Here is a 19483-nt window from a genome sequence, read left to right on the forward strand (position 1 = left end):
GTTTGCAGTTGGGATACATCTTCGGGCCCTGTCAAGAACAAGGGCACGCTTTTTGGCAGCGTGCATGCACACAGATGTACGTCCCACAGGAAAACGCGTACAGAATTACTTAATGTATTAAGTTTCCTAAACGCGATGTACCACTGCCACGTCTTTCCATAACCTGCTCACTGGCCCTGCCTGCGCAACAGGTGGATGTGCCGGAGCCGCACGCGTGGCCATTCTCACGAGCCAAACTGCGGCGCAAGCTGGACCTGGAAGCTCACGTTATGGGTTTAAACATCCGCTTGCATCGGTACCGAACCGGCGTGATGTTCGAAAGGCACAACGAGCTGTAAGTTCATATATAAACCACTACTGATGCCCCAGTGTGTCGCTGTCTTGTCATTGGCACCGTCGCGCGCTCGGTTTGAGGACTGCCGTTATCGCGCCTACAAGACAGCACGGGGGCGTAGGGTTCATACAGTGGAGTGAGAACCATCCATGCAGTCCAAACACGTGAGCTCTGGCGGCACTGCTGTCGTCTAGGGCGACGTGCGGTCTTGCGTGCTCGCCGCTTCCGCTGCGTTCGGCGACAGCTCAGGGCGGGGCAATTACCTCGCCATCAATGTGACGCTCTTTCGCGATTGACATAAGATGGGGTTCTCGTACCTTTGCGGCCGGTCTGTGGCGACCTGTGGCACAATGGACAACCACGCCACCTCTGCCGGTATCCGACATAATTGACTAACCTCACGTAGGTCATAGCGAGGGCCTGTGGAGGCCTGGGCCGAATGGGCTTGTTCTGGTTTCGCCGGCAGTCAGTGCCGATGAAGTCCGGTAACCTGCCCACCAGCATATGACTGGACCATATGGGATGGACCATAGGCCGGACATTGACGCTACTGTGCAGACTCGCAGCAACGAGTCATCTCATCAGCACGGCTGCATCTCACCGGAGACGAGCTCACAGCAGCGCCGTGCGTGAACACAAACCGGCCTCCTCTCGCCCGCGCGCGCGCAGCGCCGCCTACAGCGTGGTGGTCTGCTGCGTGGCGGTGATGCCCTCGCGCTCGAGCCGCTTCAGCACAGGCCGGAAGATCTCCGGCGAGAGCGGCAGCACCATGCCCCTGCCCTGGATCTCGCCGTCGATCACCATCTGCGTGGCGATGGCGCACGGGTAGCCGACCGTCTTGGCCATGGCCGAGAAGCCACCGGGCTCGCCGTACGACACCAGGTTGATGCCACGCCGCTCCTGGCGCTTGTCCGGCCAGGCGATGTCGATCTCGTGGCGCAGCACGACCAGGTCCCGCTCGCCGGGGCCGTAGCGCAGCCGCTCGGCCAGCTGCTCGCTCAGCGAGTGCAGCAGCGAGCCGCGCTTGCGCACGGGCGCGTCGCTCAGCAGGCCCAGCTGCTCCATGGCCCGCACGCGCTCCTCGCCACCGGCGCGCTGCGCCAGCTGCAGGCGCAGGTTGTCGTAGAAGATCTCGTCCGACTGGCCGAGCAGGTTGCAGATGAGCTCGTGCCAGGTGATGTCGGGCCCGCCCGGGTGCACGGCCGGGTGACTCTCCTCACTGAGCAGGCCCAGCTCCTGCAGGCCGAGCACCGCCTCCGAGTAGCCGCAGTAGCGCAGCGTGCCGCGCAGCAGCGTCTGTCGGAAGGAGCCAGGCATCAGACGCGTCAGTACACGTGGTGACGTAGCAGCGTCTGTCGGAAGAAGCCAGGCGTCAGACGCGTCAGTGGCCGTGGAGACGCAGCAGCGTCTGTCGGAAGGAGCCAGGCGTCAGACCTCTGCGCAAATTGAGCTGACTGAACATGGTGCTGGGTTGAGCCAAAGGAAGCTCTTCGTGTCGCCCCGATGGTCCGGCAGCGTTCGCTTCACTTCGTGGTGTGGGTCAAAGCAGCTACAGTATCGCACCAGCGTCAGTCGGATCGAGATAACGGCAGTAGCCCCTGATCAACAGCACGCGGAAAGAGACGGAGTAACGACAATAAAATGCGACTGACAGCACACGATGTAGGACGGAGTAGTCGTAGTCGCGCTCCAGGATATGTTGAACAGCACACAACGAGCTGGAATAACTGCAGTAGCCCCGGTTCACCAATGCACGGCTTGAGACACAGCAACATGTGTCCAACAGAATGAAGCTGAACCGGGTAACCGCAGAAGCGTAGATGGGACTGCCAACAACGTTCCGACCGAAGATCCACCGCAATCAGATTCTATGCCACGGGGATATCACAAGAACACAATATTACGAGCGGAGCGGCGAGGACCGCGTAACACTGTCGATCTCACCGCAGCCTCCTGGATGCCGTAGAGCTTGCCGTAGATGGTGGAGTCGCGGTTGGCGAACCCTTCCAGCGCGAAGCCGGGCAAGAAGTTCATGCGCTGTGACGACTTCAGCAGGCTGCCCGCTGGGATCTCGACCATTTTACCATTCAACAGGTAGCTGGCTCCCTGGAAAGGAATATTGCGCCTCTGTTACTGGCGCGTCATGACCATGTACGCTACCGTACTATGCACGCGTGCGACATTGTATCTTCCACATACATGTACCACATGATTGCAGTATTACTTAAACTATGCATGATGTGACTATGCCTAGGCATGATTGCAGTATGACTTAAAAGATTATCACTGAAGCCAGAGCAATGCTCACACCTCGCAAGTATGCGTTCGTGCGGTCACAGGTTGATGCCGAAAAAACATGAATACGATAACCTGAAAGTGGACCAACTGAAAACAAAGACAATAACTAACATAGCATGACCTCATTGCCAGGTAAACACTGGCAAAATCGGACCTTTCTGCGTCAATTTACCTGAGTGGTGTTGCGCAGGACACCTGTTGGTGACCAGGAGAACTTGTACCTCAATGCGTTGTCGGAACACTCCGGAGCGGGGAGGCCGCCGCAGTACGACACGAACGACCGAATTTTACCTGAAGGATTGCCCCAAGTTAGCAACACAACATCAAGCTGAATTTGCTAGAGCTTAATTTGGAAGGGTACTTTGAAGCCACTCAATACTGAATGAAAGCTTCGGAAAAGAACTGGAACAGAAACAAAAACCAGCATAATAGGGACTTGTGGCCGGGGCAACACATGCCGAATCGGAACTTTCTGCGGCATTTCACCTGAGTGGTGCTGCGGAAAACTTGCACCACGCCGAGCACACAAGCTTTTGGATCCAGATCTGCTCTGCCCGCATGGACCGACATATCCCTGAATTAAACCGCAGATACGCAGCCCAGTGCCTCGCGTATCTTCACATGTCCGTAGGCAATCAACAGCACACTACATAGGGATTCCACCCGTCAGAACGGCCCACGGTTATTTGCCGCCGCGTCTGCCAGCCATCCATCCACGTTTCGCTGCCACCTGTCCATCGTTCGCCACCGCCTGTCCACCCCGCTCCGCCGCCCACCCACCGCCCGCCGCCGCCCGTCCACCCCCCTCCGCCGCCTACCCACCGCCCGCCGCCGCCCGTCCACCCTCCTACGCCGCTCACCCACCACCCGCCGCCGCCCATCCACCCTGCTCCGCCGCCCACCCGCCACTCGCCGGTGCCCGTCCACCCCCCTCCGCCGCCCACCCACCGCCCGCCGCCGCCCGTCCACCCTCCTACGCCGCTCACCCACCACCCGCCGCCGCCCATCCACCCGGCTCCGCCGCCCACCCACCACTCGCCGGTGCCCGTCCACCCTCCTACGCCGCCCACCCACCGCCCGCCGCCGCCTGTCAACCCTCCTACGCCGCCCGTCCACCCTACTCCGCCGCCCACCCACCACCCGCCGTTGCCCGTCCACCCTCCTACGCCGCCCACCCACCGCCCGCCGCCGCCCGTCGACCCACCACCGCCGTGGTGAACCTCGTCGAAACAGTCCATGGCGAGGCAGTGGTCGATGCCCGGGTCCAGGCCGACCTCGTTCACCACGGTAATGTCGGCATCACGCGCTGCCTCGTCCAGTGCGCGCATCTCGGGCGTGCAGTAGCTGGCCGTCACCATGTTGGTTTTGTGCTGAATGCAGGCACGCGCCACCAACGGGTGCAGCACGTAAGGCAGCAGCGAGACGACGACGTCGGCGTCCTGAGGGTGAGGGGAACCGCCAGTGGGGTCAGGACGTCCGTGTCCTGGGGTGAGGGGAGCCGTCAGTGGGGTCAGGACGGCGGTGTCCTGGGGTGAGGGGAACCGCCAGTGGGGTCAGGACGTCCGTGTCCTGGGGTGAGGGGAACCGCCAGTGGGGTCAGGACGTCCGTGTCCTGGGGTGAGGGGAACCGTCAGTGGGGTCAGGACGTCCGTGTCCTGGGGTGAGGGGAACCGTCAGTGGGGTCAGGACGTCCGTGTCCTGGGGTGAGGGGAACCGTCAGTGGGGTCAGGACGTCCGTGTCCTGGGGTGAGGGGAACCGTCAGTAGGGTCAGGACGTCCGTGTCCTGGGGTGAGGGGAGACGTCAGTGGGGTCAGGACGTCCGTGTCCTGGGTTGAGGGGAACCGTCAGTGGGGTCAGGACGTCCGTGTCCTGGGGTGAGGGGAACCGTCAGTGGGGTCAGGACGTCCGTGTCCTGGGGTGAGGGGAGACGTCAGTGGGGTCAGGACGTCCGTGTCCTGGGGTGAGGGGAGCCGTCAGTGGGGTCAGGACGTCGGTGTCCTGGGGTGAGGGGAGACGTCAGCGGGTCAGGACGTCGGTGTCCTGGGGTGAGGGGAGACGTCAGTGGGGTCAGGACGTCGGTGTCCTGGGGTGGGGGGAGCCGTCAGTGGGGTCAGGACGTCGGTGTCCTGGGGTGAGGAGAGCCGTGAACGGGGTCAGGACGTCCGTGTCCTGGGGTGAGGGGAGCCGTCAACGGGGTCAGGACGTCCGTGTCCTGGGGTGAGGGGAGACGTCGACGGGTCAGGACGTTGGTGTCCCGAGGCGAGAGAGGCCGTCGACCATGACCCAGGCGTCCATCTCCTGACGGCGTGGTGAGATGTCCGAGTGTCTTCTCAGCAGGCACCGAGACCACCGTTATCCCTTGAACATGATCATGATGACGGCGCGATGTGATGTGGCTCACGCCCCGGGGAGGGGGATCAGTGCATCCCACACCCTTCCGTGCGATTGGACATCCTGTGTGGCTTCAGGAGAGGGAGCCAAGTCGACTAGACGGGTCAGATTCACGGACGCTCAGTACCGACCTCGACCAGTGTTGCCAGATGGTCGGGCCGCTCCGTCACGTCCAGGATGCCGCCCTCCACATTGCTGTACTTGCTAGTGAGCGTATCCAGTTCGGTCTGCACGGCGGACGCTGCGAGACAGAGACAGCTGACCTACAGCTCGGGGCTATGGAACGCCGGCGCGTGAACAAGGTCGAGAGTTTGCTTAATCAACAATCTCTTTGTTGTTTCCGTCCTGAACTTCATTTGTACCCCAGGACCAGAAAAGCCGAGACCGAGAAAGTTCGTGAGAACACAACGCCGAAGTGGCATGATGACGTACATCGCATTAAATACAACTGGACAAATGATGACAAACGACGCATGGGGTGAGCCAGAATGCTCAAGGTTTGTATTAATACGGCGCAGACAGCGTTCCTACGCATGGCGAAGAGCACTCTGGAAATCGCTTCTAGCCTCTTGTCATCTATCCCAAAGCAGTTCATTTAGTGAGAACATGCCTCCCAAGCAGTTCGCCTCATGCCATCATCCGGACCCATCCATCACCCCCGGCAGATAAATCGTCCAACATAAAGCAAAGCAACGACGCACGTCTGGTTATAGGACCCTTGTTCTCAGCATGGGCATGTTTTACTAGAAAATGCACCCAGGTTACCACGCACCCCAGCGACACAACTGCTCACTCGGCCGGTCAGCGGGAGGCTTGAGGCCACAGCTGAGGCGGGTTCTCACCGACGTGGATGTGCGTCTTGGGGTCACGAGACAGGTACTCCACCAGCGGCTCGGCCACGTAGCCGGAGCCCAGCACCAGCACCTTCTTCTCGGCCTGGGCGTGCGCCATGCAGGCCTTGTGTCGAGACCTGGCGCAGCGACAGCAGGCGCTCACGACAGTGGCGCAGGGCCGGCCGGGGCCGACACTGGCGTGGGCCCGGCGTACCGCGCGCGCTCGGCGCAGGCCCGGCTGCGGCAACTACCAGGAGTGGGGCCGCAGCCAGACACCACCCGCAGCTGGGCGCACAGGCAGCTGCCATCATATGAAGCGGCTCACAGAGCGCTGGGGGATTGCAAATCCAACTGTGGTACTAGAAATGATACACATTGAGTGCTGAAACGCATATTTGACCATAGCAACGTGCCACGCAGTTTGTTTACTTGACTGGATCGAGGATTTAAGCAGCGAGAACCAGGCCGCGGGTCGCCCACGTGCACGTGGTCCTACTGTCAAAGGCAGTACAGTAACGCAAAGGGTAGCGACAAGAGCGTAGCAAAAATCCAAAAACTGGATAGGTCAAAACTTTTGTTGATCAATTCTTACTAAGCATTATCGCCAACCTACTACTAAACATCCACTATAAGTGAGGGTTTATGGTCAACTCGGTCCCCGCTACTCCCATGTTTATGGGTACCGGGAGTGAGATGTAACCAATAGTTGCAGTGGGTATTACAAACACCTGTTGCATGGTTAAATTTCTGGGAATGGCTGTCATCAGGCCTTTTGCCAGTTAGTTCAGCATATAATTTATAAAGTACCCGTACGTGGTTTAGGAGCATATCGATTGCAGGATATCATATCGAAAGTGATGACATATTGTGCATCAGCGTGTAACGTAGTATTCGAACATTAACATAACTATTGCACACAAGTAACTTTTACGCTGCAATGCAACAGTTGCCGTCATTACGCTCATAAGAAGAAATGGGTCCGGCTGCGTCCGACTTAGAAAGCGCAGGGAGGTGGTGCGAAATGGGGGACAAGAACAGCAGTGCTCTGTCTCGTATGAACAATATTCTGTGCTAGCTTCCTAGATGGGAGGATGCGCAAACAACTATCAACGAACAGGTCATGTCAATAACAAAAAGCAACATGAACAAGTACTACGCTACTCCAAACACCACCAAACCGGTTGGCCTTCACTCGCCTAGAGCCGACCATTGCGCTTGATCAAACACCACGTGCCAAAATGGTGGGAGCTCGTGCTCACGCTGGCAGGGTGTTGAATACATCCCGCTGTGACTAATAAGTGCATGCTGAATGCCAGAGAGCAAGTCCGGTTCGCCATGGCCAAGACATTCACGACTGCATTCATCATTTTGCCTCCGTTACCGGTACATACTCACGCTGAAAGCGAACGATTGACCACGTTGTCTGATCCCGGCCGAACTCGGAACCGGTTCCATTGCGAGATTTATTTGGTTCATGCGATCTGATTTATTTCACAAATGCATCTCAGTCAGACTTTGACCCGACAGCTACAGATACCGTTTGGCCGAGACTAAGAATTACTCAACATCTTCTTCTAACCAGTACCTCGTCGTGGATTGAAAGTCAGTGATCTTACCTCAACAACTCAAGGCGCAAAAAACAAAGCAACATAAGTGGGGATTGGGCTTTCCTTACATACATCCCGGATATCACCAAAGCAGATCATTTCAGAAGTTACGTTAAATTGGCATCGTTCACTTTGACTTCCATAGGGTCTACCCGTGCCCATTCCAAAAATTACCTGTTCCAATCTATATCTCTTATGCTGAAGCCAGAAAATGTAAGGTCAGGTCACGGTTCAGGCTGGGTGAGATCAGTTAGACCACGCTGGGTTTTGTTACGCCTCATCGCGATGCCTATCCCTGGACGATCTCGGTCCAATAAATTACATCCTACATCCGGCTTATATCCCTGCGATACCCTTCACCCCGTGCGATTCCGCAGCCTGTCAGAAGCTTATGTGCACCCGAGCTGCGGAATCTGGTGACCCGTGGCTCGAACTCGGACCCGGCCTCACGCGCTTTAACTCGGACCCATGTCTGCGGGAAGCTGCCAGCACGCTGACACGAACACACAGCATAGGCTGATGGACCCCGGAGAGGCGCGGCTCGCAGGTGCGTTCAAGCTGCCAGGGCTTGGCGTGCCGACGACGCTACAGGCGTGCACACATACACACACGCCACAGTGTGTACACACAGTCGGCACACCGTGACGGGGCACACAGACGGACGAGCACGAGCTCTACCTGCTCTACGCACACGGTGGCATGTAGAGAGCACGCCGCGCGCGCATGCGACGACTAGCGACGAACCACAGAGGGCGTTTGACCAAGTATCGCGACAGCTAGAGTCTATGTCATCGACGGTCTCTCCCACAGAAGTGGGAGCCGGATCTGTATTTGTTAGCGGCCCCGGAAGCCAGAGGGGTGTTTGCAGAGTAACAGGGCTGTAGAACGGTCAAACATGTGACGATACTTGCTTTTTTGTCCGCGGATTGTCGTCAATTTTGAAAGGTTGCTAAACTTGGCATCAATTTGTGATGACAACGCATTTGTCACAGGACAAGTTCGCAAACACAACATAGCCGTCTATGATCAGCTTTTGTATGCTGTCAAACACTGGCTTTACTTTTCCTTCCGGAAACGATACTTGAAAACGCCCGTGGATGTTCACTCAAACGTGCAGCGAGTACTCATAATGTCGAACTACAAAATTTACCGCGAAGGTACCACGTAAGATGTGTTTCTTACCCTCTGAAAATACAGAGAACACCCGTTACGGCATGGAACCAACAAGCTTTACCAGCTTTATCCAGCTTCAACCAGCTTCAATCAGCTTAACCCGGCATCGCGCTCCCACGAAACAGCGAACAGGCGTCAAACAGCAGCCTCTTACTGAAGGCTGAAAATCCCCAGCGCCGTGTTTGTTTGTATCCTTCTCCCATAGGAAACAGCCAGACACCAACTATAGAACCACAGGACAAACTTTGTTCTAGGACCTTTGTTCAACAAAGGCCTTGGTGTTTGCGACGGAATCGAGGGCCAGTCATGCAAACATTGAAAGCCAGTGCAATCGTGCTCGTGTTTAGCCGCATCTGACTCCGTGAGGACAGTAGCACGTACTCAGAAGTCAACTCAGACCTGAAAAGCATAGCAGGTCTTAGCATGAAAATGAAGAATATATGGGTAGCACGCGCCGACATCAGATCTCACGGTCGACGTTACTTTAGGATCTTGAAGGACCTCCTTTTATCACGTTCGGGCCAACCATGTGGAAACTATATAGCCCATATGTATTGCCCTCGAGAAATGGCCATCAACGAGGCATTGTAAAAGGAGCGTTTCAACCACTGCAAGAAATCGGACAAAAAATCCACCAGGATTTCCAGGTTCTGCTTTGGTTTTTTCCGTCTCTCCTTCGACGTAAGATGAAATCGGCGGGTTAATCGAATGCGAAAACGCGAATGGAGGAAAGTGGTGGCTACTACGACATGAATACCACAGGCCTCTCTGGCCAACACCGCAACCAAAACATGGCCCATGGCCACGCCACCACAGCCGGCAGCAAAGTGATGCCAGAGGAACAGAATCACACGGCCGTGGAGCTCGCCGTCCCAAAAGACACAGGTTACGCGAAGACAGAGAGACGCGACAGGAACACACGTTGCCACGACAGCGTCTCGAGAAAATATGCCGCATGAAGAAGAGAGCGGACACCATCAGGGCTGGTATTAGCGCAAGATGGAAGATGTCCGCTTTACCAACAACACGTAAGACCGAAACGCACTCCTTTTGAGATGAGTAAGCTGACCTTTTCGCCACGTACCACAACACGTTTGTAATTTCCTCCAGCGCCCTCGCTATCAAACACTCACGTGAATCACGAAGTGATGGGGATGCACGTTCAGATAAGTGCACAGTTTAATCGCTCGAAAACGGTGATCATTCCGAACACGTACAACTATTACATCGTAACTACGTGAATCCTCCAGTGCAGGTGCGAGGAACATTTGATGAACATAATATCAGTACTTTTGGCCTCACTCTCACCAGGTAACTTGGAGAAAAAAGAGAGGTGTATTGGTATGTCAGCTATACGACATCGTCAAAACACTTGAGCGATAAACTCAAAACTGCTCGCCGATCCTAATCCCTTTTTAACTTAAAAAAGCAAGCCACAGTTTAAAAGGTTTAAAAAGGCACTCCGGGAATTATGCAGGGAGCGATTGTCAGACATCATTATGATGACAGATGAGCAGGTATGCATGATGCACGTTTCCTTGAATTCGTTTCCATGCTTTTATGAGAACAATATAAGATATTGTTTTACTTTCCTTGAATGTACTGCTCATGGATGTTTTGACAACGGCTTATCGACGAAAGATCAATACACATCTCTTTTTCGCCCAGATACGCAACAAGAAACAAACCCAATAGTACTGTTCTTATACATGTACAACAAACATACATGTAACAACATACATGGGAACATACATGGGAACAAACCGTACATGTACCATGTACCATGCACCATACCCGTACACGTTTTTCGAGTGCATACTTCAACACTCACCAACCCCTCGGCTTTTCTCCAATGGCATCGACCACTCTCAATAAAGGGCATCGTGAAGTGAAACGACAGTAATGTGCTCACCTGCTGCCTCTCCTCAGCTCGTCGATGTACTCGAAGTTGGGCGTCAGCCGACCATTGCTGGCAATCACAGCCTGTGAATCCACGCACATAGGGCTGAGCGTCTGATAGCGCATTTTGAGCGAAATGTAGTGCGTTTAGGGGAGCATTGCCAGCATTTCCCAGACGGGTCGCGTCTCACTTCAAACGACGGACGCGTTCCTCTTCAATCTCAGCAGCCAGGACGACCGGTCCTGCCCAACGCGAGCCGGCCGTGGCGCTGCTAACAACCGTACGCGCTGGCGCGGTCGCTGATGAATTTGAGTAGCTCTAGGCAGTAGATCACCGCGGGTTATGTGCTCGGCTACGTTCTCACGGCTTTAGTCTGTGCGCTTCATTGTCAGGGTTCAGCGCCATGCGTAAGAGCCATTTTGAAAGAGTGAAGAGCGAGGGCAAAACGCTTACATTTTTCACCACCGGGTTGAAGGGCTGCTGCTCGAACGGTCTGTCCGCGTTCGACTGCATGATGTTGTACACGTAAGGGAACAGCAGGGTGCCGAAGAAGTCGGTGGCCTCCCGCGGCAGCTGAGTGGGCATGTTGTCTATGCTGCACACCAACACGCCAGGGCCGCGGAAACTGAAGACAAACAAACGTAGCGTGCCGTCAGCGGGCCCGCCAGCGCGCGGCGCAAACACATCTAGACGTAAACATTTTTAGATGTCCGTAATGTCTGGAGCCAGAGCTTCTTGTCCACTCCATTACACAACATCTGAACCGTGGTCACCACAGAGATGCGCCAGTACCAGCCAGAAGAGGTGCCTAGCTTAGCGTCACTGTGTCCCGCGCGACCCCTGCCAACACAACTGTGCGTTCTCTAGGTGCGGCAAGTCGTACCTGGAAATACCACCGCATCACTGCGGCGGTATTTAAAGCGGCAAACTTACCGCTGACACATCACAACTGCCCTTTCCCTCAAGTCGTACCTGGAAATACCACCGCATCACTGCTGAAGCGGCAAACTTATCGCTGGTGCATCACAACTGTCCTTCCCCTCAAATCGCACCCGAAAATACCACCGCATTACTGCTGAAGCGGCAAACTTACCGCTGATGCATCACAATCGCCCTTCCCCTCAAGTCGTACCTGGAAATCTCCACCAGGCCGTCTGAGGTGGCCCTCTACACCTCCTCTGGCTCCGCTCAGCCCTCTTCACCGCCGCGGGGCCCACCTGTTGGCGTCCTTGTTCTGGTCGGCGTCGTACAGGCAGAACGGCGAGTCGATGGTGGTGCACTCGGTCATGAAGTCGATGGAGCCTCCGGGGTCGGCGCTGATGTCACACAGCGCCACCATGCGGTGCGGCAGCGGCGGCGAGCCTGTCCCCGGCACAGACCGTCACCAGTCAGTCAGGCAGACGGCCGAGCGTCACAACGGCCCGGCCCAGGCCGGCGCGCCAGGTGAGCCACCCGGCGGCGCTGTCACCCGGGCGTCACAACAGCCCGGCCCAGGCTCGCGCGCCAGGTGAGCCACCCGGCCGCGCTGTCATCCGGGCGTCGCAGCAGGCGCGCGACGCTCTAGAGCCAGCGGCCATGGCAGGGGGTGGTCTCGACGAAACGACCATCCAGCTGAACGACTTTTACGAGCGTCGACGTCCCGTGACGTCACAGAGGCCCAAACTGGCGAGCGACACTGGCCATGGAGCCAGGACGTGCGCCCCACGGGGCTGGAAGCTTGCAGTCACTGGTCATATAGCCAGGACGTGCGCCCCACGGGGCTGGAAGCTTGCGATCACTGGTCATATAGCCAGGACGTGCACTCCACGGGCAGGACGTTTACGATCACTGGTCATGGAGCTAGGACGTGCACCCACGGAGCTGGAAGCTTGCGATCACTGGTCATGGAGCCAGGACGTGCACCCCACGGGGCTGGAAGCTTGCAATCACTGTTCATGGAGCCGGGACGTGCACCCCACGGGGCAGGATGTTTGCGATCACTGGTCATATAGCCAGGACGTGCGCCCCTCGGGGCTGGAGGCTTGCGATCACTGGTCATATGGCCAGGACTTGCGCCCCACGGGGCTGGAAGCTTGCGATCACTGGTGATATAGCCAGGACGTGCGCCCCGCGGGCAGGAGGAAGTTTGTGATCAGCCCCCACCATCGGGTGACCCCGGTATGGTGCGGAATGGCACGCGCACGGTCACCGCCGGATGCACGCTGGTAAAAAACGGTCGCAAATTAGCAATTCATCGGAACAGCGATGTGTTGCACCACCTTAACGTGCTCCCACCAGCTGTCAGCCTAGCTCCGTACGGACTCAAATTTGTTACAGCATGGCAAGTTGTTTCCTCTCGTTCCCTTCAAAATGATCGAAAACCGGATCTTATCCGGATGCTTCACATATAATGTCCATAACAACAATACGGCTGGCGATGAAATGAAGATAGATCAAACCGGCAGTTCAACTGGTCAGAGCGCATGCCCTCCGCTACACCCAACCACGACTGGGTGGGTTCGGCCGCTTTAGGCGCTAGTGATTTGCTTGCGACTGGAACAGCCTGCGGCCGGGAGCAGCGACCGCGCTGATGGTCCGATGACTGCAGAGGACAGAACGGACTGTGTGCCGAGACTTGTGGCACGTTGAGCACTCGCCGCAAACTTGTGCCGTTGACTCCGAATTTCACGATCGGTTGGAAGGGTCAGGCTTCACACCGTATGTGCTGTTCGGCTTTTCTCAGAAATCATTTCTCTGACGTTTTGACGTTTCTCTCAGAAACCCATTCAATAAAGCTGTTTGAACTTAATCCTTGAAATAAACTACCTCTCACATAGGTACGAGCTATCCTGAATCCGCACTTTCATTGCAAGCCTGCAAGGTTATAAAGCTACACTATATGCCACAACAAAGACCTTACACTCTCTGCAAGGAATCGGCTCAAATATATGCAGCCAAACTGTAAAATCACCCGCATGTGCGATACACAAATCACGAGGCATGAGCAAACAACACCTCCAGTAGCATGTCACACACTCCGCAGGGATGACAATTTTGGCCGGTGATGTGATGCTCGGCACCGAGCCGCCCGGCTGCCTGTGGGTGCCTGCCAGTAGCCTGTGGGTCTGACCTGCTGTTTTGGCCGGTGATGCGATGCTCGGCACCGAGCCACCCGGCTGCCTGTGGGTCTGACCTGCTGTCTTGGCCGGTGATGCGATGCTCGGCACCGAGCCGCCCGGCTGCCTGTGGGTGCCTGCCAGTAGCCTGTGGGTCTGACCTGCTGTTCTGGCCGGTGATGCGATGCTCGGCACCGAGCCACCTGCCTTCCTGTGGGTCTGACCTGCTGTCTTGGCCGGTGATGCGATGCTCGGCACCGAGCCGCCCGGCTGCCTGTGGGTCTGACCTGCTGTCTTGGCCGGTGATGCGATGCTCGGCACCGAGCCACCTGCCTGCCTGTGGGTCTGACCTGCTGTCTTGGCCGGTGATGCGATGCTCGGCACCGAGCCACCTGCCTGCCTGTGGGTCTGACCTGCTGTCTTGGCCGGTGATGCGATGCTCGGCACCGAGCCGCCCGGCTGCCTGTGGGTCTCACCTGCTGTTTTGGGAATCCACGGCTGGCTAACTGGCTGGAGCAGACGTTTGGCGTCGGGCAATGTCAGGATCTTGGGCGAGTTCACCGCCCAGTAGATGCCGTTCACCAGGCACGACACATACGGTCCGATCTGAAGGCAGCCATGGTTCGTACGCGTTGGTATAACACGTCCATCAGTGTCAACCATGACACCAGGCGCGTGTGCAAGCCTCACGTGCGAGCTCAAAACGTCCTGCACCGGCGGTATATACTGGGTGTAGTGTATCACACTCCCAGCTCCAGAGGTCTACTACAGTGGGTGTAGTGTATCACACTCCCAGCTCCAGAGGTCTACTGCTGTGGGTGTAGTGTATCACACTCTCAGCTCCAGAGGTCTACTACAGTGGGTGTAGTGTATCACACTCCCAGCTCCAGAGGTCTACTACAGTGGGTGTAGTGTATCACACTCCCAGCTCCAGAGGTCTACTACAGTGGGTGTAGTGTATCACACTCCCAGCTCCAGAGGTCTACTACAGTGGTGTAGTGTATCACACTCCCAGCTTCCAGAGGTCTACTACACTGGGTGTAGTGTATCACACTCCCAGCTCCAGAGGTCTACTACAACTGGGTGTAGTGTATCACACTCGCAGCTCCAGAGATCTACTACAGTGGGTGTAGTGTATCACACTCGCAGATCCAAAGATCTGCTACACTAGATGTGGGTATCCCACTCCAGCTCCAGAACTCTACTACACTCGGTGTAGTGTATGACACTCCCAGCTCCAGAGATCTATACACGGGGGTCATGTATCACACTCACAGAATCCAAAGATCTGCTACACTAGATGTAGTGTATCCCACTCCCAGCTCCAGAAATCTACTACACTGGGTGTGGTGGATGACACTCCCAGCTCTAGAGATCTATAGCACTGGGTGTAGTGGTATCCCACTCACAGATCCAGAGATCTACTTGTGGATTCATTTCGTTCGACCAGCGATGAACCAAGGTCATTTGATCCCACGTCCCGAGTTTATCATAAAATACCCTCCAATAAAGTATAACTTTTATGCGTGTGGTAAAACTCAAAGGCAACTGACGAATGACCTTTTTCTACAGTCCTTGATGGCCACAGCAATGGCAAACAAGACCCGAGATGGTGCTGGGCACCGGTGTATGGTGCTGGGGACCAGTGTCGAGCTGGAAACCGGCTCCCACCTTAGTGTCGAAGGTCGAGATGGTGCTGGGCACCAGTGTCGAGCTGGGAACCGGCTCCCACCTTAGTGGCGAAGGTCGAGATGGTGCTGGGCACCGGTGCCGAGCTGGAGAACCGGCCCCTATAACCGGCTCCCCACCTTAGTTGGCGAACGGTCGATAGATGGTGCTGGGCACCGGCGAGCTGGGCTCCCCCTTAGTGGCGGAAGGTCGAGATGGTGTGGGCACCGGTGCCGAGCTGGGACCGGCTCCCACCCTTAGTGGCGAATGGCTCGAGATGTAGCAGCTCGGGGTGCCTCCTTCCTAACTTCCTCGGCGTTGTAGCCGCCGACCGTTCGCGGCCTCTCCAGGTAGTCGGGCCCGCGACACCTCGCAGCAGTACACCTTGTTTTGTGCTGCCGGCGCGCCCGCCAGTCACCATGGACACACGGATACCAACCACCAAGTACACCTATGGGCACACCGGATACACACCACCAAGTCACACCATGCTGAGCACGCCGGGTCACACGGATACACACACCAAAGTACACCCATGCCTGAGCCTCCGGGCTTCACACGGACACACACACCAAGTACGCCCTTGCTGAGCCGCCGGGTCACACGGATAACCACACCAAGTACACCATGCTGAGCCGCCGGGTCACACGGATACACACACCAAGTACACCATGCTGAGCCGCCGGGTCACACGGATACACACACCAAGTACACCATGCTGAGCCGCCGGGTCACACGGATACACACACCAAGTACACCATGCTGAGCCGCCGGGTCACACGATCCACCAGTACCATGCTGAGCCGCCGGGTCACACGGATACACACACCAAGTACACCATGCTGAGCCGCTGGGTCACACGGATACACACACTAAGTACACCATGCTGAGCCGCCGGGTCACACGGATACACACACCAAGTACACCATGCTATACCGCCGGATACGACTCCCCATCAATCAGATTGGACCAATCTTGTTTTGGCTTTGGTGCTCCGCTGCGATACTAGCTACACTTGTCTGTTCGAGGCAGTAAACTGCACGTGTAGGGACATCGCGTGCATGCACTGTGCATGACAAAACAACCATTTTTGGTGCTCTGCCAGGACAGTCTTGATCGCACTTGCAAAAACGCATGTTGCGGGTTTTTCCCGATGTCTGCAGTTCGATGGACAGAGGATTGCTTCAATGACCCGGGGCGATACCGTGCCCTCGGGCAGGGCCACGGGGCCGAGTGGACTATAGAAGGCAGACCCTGCTTGTGAGGCGGCGCGGTCGGCACAGCGTCTATCACACGACACAGCTATCGCTGCTGTTCAGCTGCTGCCGCCAGTTCCTGAGCAGCAGCGGTCGGCACAGCGTTCACCACGCGACACAGCGATCACTCCCAGCAGCTGCCGCCAGCTCCTGAGCGGCACCGGTCGGCACAGCGTTCACCACACGACACAACGATTACTCCCAGCAGCTGCCGCTAGCTCTTGAGTGGCAGCATTGCTGGAAACATACAAATAATCCTCTATTTTGGTGATCAATGCGACGTGTTTTTTTTAAAAGTTTTTTTCGTTCTTACAACAAATATGCAAAATGTCGCCAACGAGAACTCAAGAGGACGTTGCCGCCGCATTTCAAAAAATCTGCAGACATTTCGTCTGAGGACACAGGGGAGCACTGACATTGGAAAAAGGCAAAAGTTCAGAAACAGCTATGACTGACTTCTTTTCCTCCTAGATCAGCTGCGCGGGCGATTATCCAGCGCAACCGGGCGGACCCCAGGCGGGCCCCTGCACCCGCACCCAGGCGGACCCAAGGCGGGCCCCTGCGCCGCAACCGGGTGGACCCGGCTCAAACCAGCGAGGCAACATGCCCGGCCAGGACCGACGTAAACATTGCCTGTCCGGTGCGTTCAGTACTGGTTCCTCAGCCCACAACCAGGACCACAGGACCACAGAACCACAGGACCACTGCAGTCTATTCACCCTCACCACTGGTCGCTACAGCTGGCGCTGACCGACCCCTGACGCCCCCCCCCCCCCCCCCCCCCGCCTCCTCCTGCCACGACACTGACCTCCGTGCTCGGCCACCTTCTGCAGCATGTCGGGCGGCACGTACTCGTGCGGCAGCTCCTGGATAATCTCCTGGGCGCCCTGCGACACGTTGCCCGAGCCGGTGAAGACGAACGTGAGGGCGCCGAGCGAGCGCGGCATCATGCCCAACGAGATCTCGTAGCCGGCGTCACGCACCGCCTGTCGCGCCATCTCCGAGTTGCGGTAGTTGTGCGCCGGTCCGATGTGCTGCGGAGGAGGCGCCACCGGCGCGGGTTACACGCGGAACTCGGTACGGACGGTGGAGGGGCTGCAGCGAGGGGCGGCCCCGAACAGGTCAGACCAGACATCCAACTGCAAAATGCTTCGGCTTAGCCAGAACCTGACCTCGATCGTTATATTATGCACAGTATGTGGTACGTGATGTGCACCCCGCATGATGCGTCACCAGAAAAAGTTGTTGAGAGCCCAGCGACGCACATTTCGAGTGTGGAATATTATACGCCATATGTTACGCATTTCGTTTGAACCAATAGTATCCCGCCGCAGCCGAAATGCATCGAAATGTAAAACTAATTAAAGTCAGGCTGCAGTCGTGACAAGCTCACCGCATCAGGAAATCTGACGGACTAGAGCCGCGCACCTCAATCCCGGCCGGCTCTCCCTCGCTTACCATGAATGGCGTGTGATGTCCCAGCGCCAGCAGACGAAGTCCCATGCCATGCATGATATTGATCATGCCGGCGACGCCCGCGTACTTTCCGAAGGCCACCACGCGCTGTCCGCGTTCGTCGCACATCCTCTCATAGTCCAGCAGGCGGATGTTCTGAAGCATAGCGGGTGGGACGGGCATCACAGGTTGCAAGCTGTAAGAACTTTCCGAAAGCCACCGCGCACTGTCCGCGTTCGTCGCACATCCTCTCATAGTCCAGCGGGCGGATGTTCTGAAGCGAAGCGGGTTGGGAGGGCATCACAGGTTGCAAGCTGTAACAGCGTTCAAACTGTGCAGTTGTCAATATCACGAGGGGTAAATTAGGACTGTAAGTACGCTATCTCTGCACAACCCCCACAACGCATGATCAAGTTCCGAAACACGGGGCCTGGAGACCGAGAGCGTCCAATTAGATGCGAAGTTCTACACACGCACACAAGGGTCCAGTGCAAGTCAAATGTTTGTCAGGGACATGCTGAACGACGCCTATGATAATATAGTGGAGATCTGTAGTACCTCTTATGGCAATCGTCCGTCCGTTTATGCGTTTAGCATCCTCGCTGCATAGTAGTTTAATGCTGGTGACTGTAATCTCCGTCACATACTGGGATCGCACATTATCTCAGCGTAAACGGACAGTGCAGCCTGTCGCGGTGACGTGCGAACGACTACCGCCCGTCTCTCCGCCCCGCCCATCACGCGGCTTCTCCACCGACGTAAGAGTCATTCACGTGCATTTCATGCAGGTGGCCACCAGGAACGAGAGTGCCAGACGCCGTCCTGCAGTGTCTGCCGCACAAGTTGGTGGCATTGGCGTCTGGCGATCAATGCCCCCATAATCAATGGTGTGGCCTGGACCGCTCCACAAGCACTTCCTCGTACGTTACTGGCGACTGGCAGCACGCACTACGCAGTGCGTACGCATCGCCGCCACAGCCCTGACCGGGCTGCGCACGCCCGCTGGCCCCCGTCCAGCCCAGACCACCCTCATCACGTGACCGCCGCGCCAGAGTGCATTACTCCGAACCGGCCGGCGGCGCAGATGGGGCCGAGGCGCGTGGTACGGCCTGGGGGGCGTGTGGCGCGCGCGGCAGCCGCCAGCTGGCCGCCCGTCGGGCCACTCTGGGTCAGGGTCACGACGACATGCCGCTGCCAGATCTGCGCAGACTAAATGTGATATTTTTTTTCTGTACCGTTGCCCAGGGACAGGTAACCAGTAGTGTTTTTCCCCCTATCCCAGCGACGCAATGAACCATACGTTAACACCAGAAAACATAAAATCAAGTCGTGGCACTCACACCTAGGAAGAAGAAACAAGCATAAAGAAGCAGGCGAAGAGGTGGTGCAGACCCGGCAGAAATTGTGTTACGCAATAAGCGTGGACAAATCATACATGAAAAGGCTTAACGGAGTCATTACCAAATTCAGCT

The 19483-nt window shown here is 56.7% G+C and overlaps 1 protein-coding gene across 1 annotated transcript; it reads right to left on the bottom strand.

The window, feature by feature from the left end:
* Positions 1-100: 100 nt before the first annotated feature.
* LOC119090302 (lysine ketoglutarate reductase/saccharopine dehydrogenase) lies at positions 101-14228 on the bottom strand. The gene is made up of 11 exons (XM_037213087.1): positions 14109-14228; positions 11755-11899; positions 10991-11162; positions 10550-10620; positions 8647-8649; positions 5867-5994; positions 5156-5265; positions 3837-4071; positions 2805-2923; positions 2279-2440; positions 101-1630 (listed from the first exon to the last, which is right to left on the bottom strand). The coding sequence occupies exons 2-11, from the start codon at positions 11874-11876 to the stop codon at positions 1010-1012; spliced, it is 1743 nt and encodes a 580-aa protein (XP_037068982.1). The 5' UTR covers positions 11877-11899; positions 14109-14228; the 3' UTR covers positions 101-1009.
* Positions 14229-19483: the final 5255 nt, after the last annotated feature.

This window comes from Pollicipes pollicipes, unplaced genomic scaffold (assembly GCF_011947565.3).
Source record: "Pollicipes pollicipes isolate AB1234 unplaced genomic scaffold, Ppol_2.1 Scaffold_3087;HRSCAF=3621_pilon_pilon_pilon, whole genome shotgun sequence".
Taxonomy (NCBI): Eukaryota; Metazoa; Arthropoda; class Thecostraca; order Pollicipedomorpha; family Pollicipedidae; genus Pollicipes; species Pollicipes pollicipes.